The sequence below is a fragment of the Salvia splendens genome, chromosome 2, assembly GCF_004379255.2.
Source record: "Salvia splendens isolate huo1 chromosome 2, SspV2, whole genome shotgun sequence".
In the NCBI taxonomy this organism is placed as follows: domain Eukaryota; kingdom Viridiplantae; phylum Streptophyta; class Magnoliopsida; order Lamiales; family Lamiaceae; genus Salvia; species Salvia splendens.
In genome coordinates, this window is record NC_056033.1 from 39,673,477 (window position 1) to 39,681,201 (window position 7,725).

The following is a 7,725-nucleotide window of genomic DNA, read 5'->3' on the forward strand; positions in this document are numbered from 1 at the left end:
GATATTTGTCTACTATATTATTTCATATTTTACTAAAATAAAATGAAGTATTTTATTACTCTTCATTTAATTGTCTTATTTTGACTCGGTCCGGTTTCAACATTTACAAGAAAATTAACGGGGAAAAAGTTAATGAAATATGATGAGTTCTACGTTTTATATTAGTTTTATGATGAAATGTGAGTGAGACGCGTTAATGAAAGGTGAAGTCCACTTGCAAAAAGTAATAAAAAGATAAATGAGATTATTTTGGCGGACAAGTGAGAAAATATAAGAGACCACTATTCACGAACGAAAGAAATGGAATATATATATACTGCAGCCCCTACTGCAATTTTTTTCTGCGTCCGCCACTGACTACAACAATAATTCATACAATAAGTCAAATAATGATTAGAGATTATCATTTTATTTGTTAAATGTTATTGTTATTTTAATTGGCTTGACTTGGACTTGTCCTGCTTATATTTTGTATTTTTATCTTGTTTCCATTGAAATTTTTAGAGTGAATAACCTCTTACGGAAAACGAACGTAACAAATAAAAAGAGGGAAAAAAATACGAAGTTGGAAATATTATGGCCGTCTCCCAATTTTAAAAATTAACCAAAATAATCATGAAGGATTTTATCACAACTACCCACAATAAAAATATTTCATGAACCTGTACCCATATATCAACCGAGAAATAATAGAGTAACTGTAAAAAATCGAATTTAATAAATCATCAAACTAGATTTTGATTTGTTCGATTTTGATAATGATCGAACAAATCAAAATATAACCCAGCTATTTATCGGTGGAAGGAGAGGTTAAAGTATAAATGCCGATTAGATGCCACAAATATTCGTTACACGATTGGATCCTATTAGTTGCAAATTCCAAAAAAATATTTTATTTTGTACGATTTTAGGGTACAGAACAGAAGAATATTCAGGCTGCCAAATCCGAATCTAGCTCTTGCATAAATAATTGGGCTATGTGTACTTGATTTGATGCAATCATGATGTAATATAAATTGATAAAGTTATCCATGGGCATCCACTTAAGCATTAGCAATTGGACGTGCCACGTCAGCAGTTTTATCCTTCTACCTCCCCATCTGCAGTGGGGCGCTCTAAGGTGCGCCCTATGGCGCGCCACATCATCATTTTATTGTTTTGTTTAATTAATTTAACTGTTTTCAAATAACAAGTAACGAGTAAATAAAAAACGGTCTAAATAACAAACGACGAAGTTTTAATAAAAAAAGTTACATCATTGAACTAATAATAAAAAAAACTAAGTCGGACCAATTCCCAACTTCCGACGCAGCTCATTGAGTAACGTTCGGAGATATTCGGCTTCGTCGGGGTCGGTACACTTCTTGAGGGCCCTGTGCGTCTGCAACATCTTCCTTGCCATCGACGCTGTTGCTAACGACTCAAACGCGGTGGCCGTCTGGGTCGGGAGCTCTACCGGGACCGGAGCTTGGGTTGCAGCGGTCGACGATAAGGTCGTGGTCGCCTTCCCCTTGGCCTTCGCAGCCTTGACGCCGGGAGGACGCCGGAAGGACACCGGTGTGCCGGAACTCCCTTCATCCACGTACGTCCGGTTGAGGTCAACCGGGTGGTTGCCGCTGCCGCTGCTCGTGTAATCACCAGCTTCAGTGGTCTTCGTCCTCTTCGGCTAAACGTAGGACTATTAGGGTTTGAATCCATTTCGTAGTAATTATGTAATTGTAAGTTTCGAAAATGAAATCGAGTGAAATGAAATGTTACAAATGAACGGTATTTAAAAAAAATGAAACCGCGTGCCATCGTCCGCGGTTGATCACAATGGGGCGGACGATGGCGCAGACGATGGCCATCGTCCGAGCTATCCTCCGCGACCGAAGTATAGGGCGCGACTATCGTCCGCGCCCTATGGCGCGCACCCGCAATGGGTGCGGACGATGGATGGCGAGGACGATGCGCGCCATCGGGCGTGCCATCGTCCGCCCATTGCGGATGCCCTAATGCCCCATAAAATAACTTTATAAAATAACTTTATACAACAACCCACATTTAATTCACTATACCCTTGATAAATTTTGACTAAGGCTGCATTGCACTCCCTCCGTCCCGACTAAGATGACACATTCATTGGCCGACATGAGATTTTAGGAGTTATTGGTTAAAGTGTTTAATTGGAGAGATGAAAGGTGGATAGGAGTATTAAAATAGAGAGAGAAAGAAAGATGAATATTTTAATAGGAGTGAAAAAAGTTGTTGGGTGTATTAATTGGATATAGAAAGTTTTCAAAAAATTAAATGTGTCATCTTAGTCGGGACAAACTAAAAACGAAAACGTGTCATCTTAAGCGGGACGGAAAGAGTACTAATAAATACCCCCCGTCCATCATTTAAAGAATCATTTTGCCATTTTGGTTTGTCCACGATTTATAAAACCATTTACTTTATTCCACTTTTAGTATGTGGATTTCACATCCCACCAACTTTTTACACTCACGGTCCAATATAAAACTAATATTTTGAATGAGTCTCACATTCCACTCACTTTTCCCTTTACTTTTCTTAACAAAGTCAAACAATTTCTTAAAATCCGTGCCAAATCAAAATGGCTCTTTAAATTGATCTTACATTCCATTACTTTTGTATGTGTATTATTTTTGTAATAGATCTTACATTGCATTACTTTATTTACTTATATTTTATTATAAAATTAGTAGTATAAAAATTAGACTCACCTTCCATTAATTTTTTTCTATTAACTTTCTATAACATTTCTTAAAATCTGTGCCTAGCTATATCAAACGTTGACTTATAATCTTGGATCTAGGGAGTAGTAAATTCGAATGTGATTTTTGGTCTTTTGCATTAATCATCATAGCATAAACTAATATAACTCAATAGATTCCAGAAAATATAACTAGATAATCACTATTACTTTTTATTAAAATTAATACTATTGAATATACATAACAGAAATAAACTCCAATGCTAAACTAAATTTTTTCTCTACCTCTTTACTAATAACTTTGTCTAAATTAGGTTCCAAGACTAAAAATTTATAGTAAGGAGTATTAATTATAGCCAAACAAATGTACTAATAACTTTGTCTAAATTAGGTTCCAAGACTAAAAATTTATAGTAAGGAGTATTAATTATAGCCAAACAAATGTACTAATAACTTTGTCTAAATTAGGTTCCAAGACTAAAAATTTATAGTAAGGAGTATTAATTATAGCCAAACAAATGTACCAAAATAACAAAAAATAAATTGAATAAAAGAGTACTACTATGATTTAAAAAGTGGACTGGGCTGCAGAATGATTGAAAAAATATAGTTCGGTTGATTTCAATGATAAAAAAAAAGAACTAAAAATAATATAAGCCCAACAATAAAAAGTCCTGGTGCTCCATTAGAAACGATCTGCGGCAAATTGTAAAGAAACAAAACCAACTCTTGGGGTGGGGGTGGAGGCGCGACGCTGAAGAGATCGAAGCCGGCCGTATTACGAAGCTGGAGCCGACAGTATCGTCGGCTGCCCCCTCGAGTCCTCCTAGATTCGGCACTGGTTGAACGAGTTTTGTAGTTATCCTTATGTAATGCCTTGTCTACTAATGTTTATTCACAAAAAAATATACTACTAGGATATAAGCTATTTTAGTTATTGATAAGAACACTTTGTGCATTGTGTAGAATGAATTGAGGGTTTAAGTAGTCTGTATTATGAAAAGTAACTGAAAAATTATACTATCATGTTTATACTTTCATTCCTGTCTTTCTAAATTTGTAGTCCACCACAAATTATACCATGTGTCCATGTTTATACTATGATTCTTATCTTTCTAAAATTTGTAGGCCACCACAAATTCATAGCTATACTGAGCCTCACTTTAAAGAAACTAGGTTGAAAAAAAGGTAGTGAAATGCAAGTCTATTTTTTTTATAGTAATAAAACACGGGTGGAACTTATCTTATATTATGAAAATAAAATGAAATATGTAATGATAGAAGGTTTAAAATGACAAATTGAGATAATTAATTGGAGATGAAAGGAGTATCAATCATGAAAAACATCTTCACGCGGTATCTTACCCCATGCTAACAAAGTCGAGAATCAAATTGGGGCTCATCAAAAACGATTTGAGAATGTTGTGCCTCTCAAGTTGAGTAAATAGCCAAAAGTTGTTTGGCTTTCAAAATGCAGTTGCAGACAAGGTGAGTAGTGGTCGCATCATAATGAAATATTACATGCTGTTTTAGGACAAACACAGCCTTTTCCATGGCCACAAATATTAATGTCCCAAAACTACATGCTTGCTCCCAATAATTCCTTTTTTTTCAAGAGATTGTTTCAATTTCTGAAATGAATTATGACTGCTACAAATTTATTCTCATTTTGTATATTTGGATAGATTTGATTGTATGCCTCACAATGGAGATAATCCTTTGGACCTTCATATCTATACTTTGTGAAATGTGTGTTCCCCTCTATCATGATTATTACACTATATAAGTTGAAAGACAAAACTCAATAATATAGAATATAGTAGTGTCGCTTCATGACAACTAGGGGGAATTGAATCTAGTATTTCTTATCAATCAATTCATGCCTCCCAATTAATCATTGAAGACTTATTCGTACAACAATCCAATTGGAATTTCACGAATATCGGAAATTTTATATTTTTAATGGAGTACAATAACTTTATACATTCAGTGCGTCCTCTCATTCATTTAGTTTAATCCAAAAACAAAGAAGTGATGACAGAAAAGGGAAAATATTGCTCCCATATAGATATTTTTTTCATGTGTATGATACAACTTTTTTGAATAAAATTCTTGCATGATTTCTAATAAATGAATGTTAGTACTTTGCACAAGCAAGATATGTAGGGCCCAACCCCTCACTTCTCCCATGTATATATAAACACCTTGAGTGATAGCTTTCTCCTCAAATATGTTATTTTTCCCATATTCTTCTCCCTCTTGCCTTTCACTTAACAATACAAAATCATAACTGCCTCACTTGATCACTAGCTTTCCTCCCCAATTTCTTCCATCATTCTCTCCAAATCAAATTTCAATATATATGTACATAAGAGAAAGCTATGTGCAACCTCAAATCAACTCCTCTTCCCTCCTACACGAATATCTCGAACCTTACCACAAACACGATGGATCTTCGCGCAGACGATCAAGAACTCCATAGATGGCCAACAGCATCAGAGGTTAGTTTTTTGACATAGTTTGCTACAATTGAACAACAAACAACATTGTTTGATCAATTTTTTTTAAAAAAATTAATTTAGGTGATTGAAGAAATGAAAGTCATGGGGAAAATAGCGGGACCCACAACGGTGACAGGGCTGATTTTATACTTCAAAAGCATGATCTCAATGCTGTTCCTCGGCTACCTCGGCGACCTTGAGCTCGCCGGCGGTGCTCTCGCCGTCGCCATCGCCAACATCACCGGATACGCCGTCGTATCCGGATTGGCTATGGGGATGGAGCCTATTTGTGCCCAAGCATACGGCGCCGATCAAATGAAGCTCCTCGGCCTCACTCTCCACCGCACTGTGGCGCTCCTCCTCGCCGCCTCCGTCCCCATCTCAGCCGTGTGGCTCAACGTGAAGTACATCCTCCTCTGGTGCAATCAGGATGAGGAGATCTCCGCCGTCGCCGGGAATTTTGTGGCGTTCGCGATTCCTGATCTCTTCTTCCTAAGCTTCCTCCATCCTCTCCGGATTTTCATGAGATCGCAGGGGGTGACGGTGCCGGTGACGGCGCTGTCATTCCTCGCGATTCTCCTGCACATTCCGGCGAATTTTTTGCTCGTGAATTGTTTGGATCTCGGCGTCGCCGGCGTGGCGCTGGCGACGGCGATCACCGATTTTAACCTAGTTTTGTTCCTGTGCCTATTTCTGCGAATTTCGGGGGAATTCGATAAATCGTGGATTTCTCCGACGGCGGAGTGCCTACGTGGCTGGTCGGCGCTGATCGGGCTAGCCGTGCCGGCGTGCGTCTCCGTGTGCTTGGAGTGGTGGTGGTACGAGCTCATGATCGTGCTCTGCGGGCTGCTGGCGAACCCTAGGGCGACGCTCTCGTCGATGGGGATTCTGATCCAGACGACGTCGTTCATGTACGTCTTCCCCTCTGCCTTGAGCCTCGGCGTAGCGACGCGCGTCGGGAACGAGCTCGGCGCGGGGCGGCCGGCGCGTGCGCGCGTGGCGATGATCGCGGCGCTGATTTGCGCGGCTGCGATGGGGGCGGCGGCGGTTGTGTTCGCGACGGCGGTGAAGGAGAGGTGGGGGAGGCTGTTCACGGAGGACCGGGAGATATTGGAGCTGACGGCGGCGGCGCTGCCGATAGCGGGGCTGTGCGAGCTGGGGAACTGCCCGCAGACGGCGGCGGGAGGGGTTCTGCGAGGGAGCGCGCGGCCAGGGGTGGGGGCGAGGGTGAATCTGGGGTCGTTCTACCTGGTGGGGATGCCGGTGGCGTTTGTGATGGGTTTCGGGATGGGGATGGGGTTCAGAGGGCTGTGGATGGGGCTGCTGGCGGCGCAGGTGAGCTGCGCGGCGGCGATGGTGGCGGTGCTGTGGAGGACGGATTGGAGGGAGGAGATGGAGAGAGGGAGAGAAGTCCGAAAAAGAGATAATGTTTGTGATGATGGAGGTATTTATAGGAAAGATGGTGAGAGAGAGAATGAGGTGTTGAAGCTTCAAAATCACCCTCTCATTCTTGTTGTGTGCTGATGATAATATGATAATGATTGGTTTTCAATGATTCAATCTTCCAATTCTCATTACATCATCACCTCATTTAGGGCATGAATAACCCCGTCCCCATTTCCGGCCCCAAGTCCCCTCCACGTCATCATTCCTCTACAGTTGCGGCCCAGGCCCCAACTGCTCTAATCCTGCAGGCCACAACCTGGGCCGCAACTAATAAATGACACTATTCACAACTTCAACCTATTTTACACGTAAAATAAAAAACGCCGGAAATTTATAACACGAAAAATTTCATTTATAACGCGAGAATTTCATTTTTAATACAAATACAATAGATTATAACCTAAAAAATATAAAAAAAATAGAATATTAAAAAAATGTAAAAAAAATAAAAAATGTAAATCTGCCCACGTCGCCCCTCTCCCTCTCTTCCTCCTTCTTCTTCCTCTTCCTCTCCCCCTCTCTCTTCTTCCTCTTCCAAAATGTAAAAATTCAGAAATTGCGGCCCGAACCCCCTCGCCCCGAAAGCTCCAACGCCGGCCCAGGCCGGGACGCGGGACCGTCACCGAGCCACAAATGCGGCCCCGGGACCGGCCTGGGCCGTGACTCCATCTCCTCCAACGCTTGGGACGGCCGGGACTCGCGAGATGCGGCCCGGCCCCTTGCGCTATTTTTGCTCTTATGGTCATGTCACTATAAAACACAGACTTTAACTACCACCATTACCGGGTATCAAAATTGAGATCATCAATTATTGAACATTGTCTGAGCACATAGTGAGCATTTCGAGCCATGTCTTTTTATAATACAATAATTTCATTACAAATTTATAGGAGTATTATTTTTGTAATACACAATAATATGGAGTGGTATATAGTACTAGTTGATAATTTCTTATTTAGAATTTTTATTTATCATGTCATGACGTAGTCCATTGTATTGATGCAATATGACCAACATCGTTTTACCTTTCAACGTTTATGTTTCTATTTGTATTAGCATGAT

The 7,725-nt window shown here is 40.4% G+C and overlaps 1 protein-coding gene across 1 annotated transcript; it reads left to right on the forward strand.

The window, feature by feature from the left end:
* Positions 1–5,079: 5,079 nt before the first annotated feature.
* On the forward strand, positions 5,080–6,772 carry LOC121766179 (protein DETOXIFICATION 48-like). The gene is made up of 2 exons (XM_042162535.1): positions 5,080–5,217; positions 5,299–6,772. Exons 1-2 carry the CDS (start codon positions 5,098–5,100, stop codon positions 6,739–6,741), a joined length of 1,563 nt encoding a protein of 520 aa, XP_042018469.1. The 5' UTR covers positions 5,080–5,097; the 3' UTR covers positions 6,742–6,772.
* The last annotated feature ends 953 nt before the right edge of the window (positions 6,773–7,725 follow it).

Bases quoted from the DNA above. Each gene is read 5' to 3' on its own strand.
- LOC121766179 (XM_042162535.1), top strand. From the start codon at position 5,098: ATGTGCAACCTCAAATCAACTCCTCTTCCCTCCTACACGAATATCTCG. The intron at 5,218-5,298 runs GTTAGTTTTTTG...AAATTAATTTAG, and splicing joins GATGGCCAACAGCATCAGAG to GTGATTGAAGAAATGAAAGT.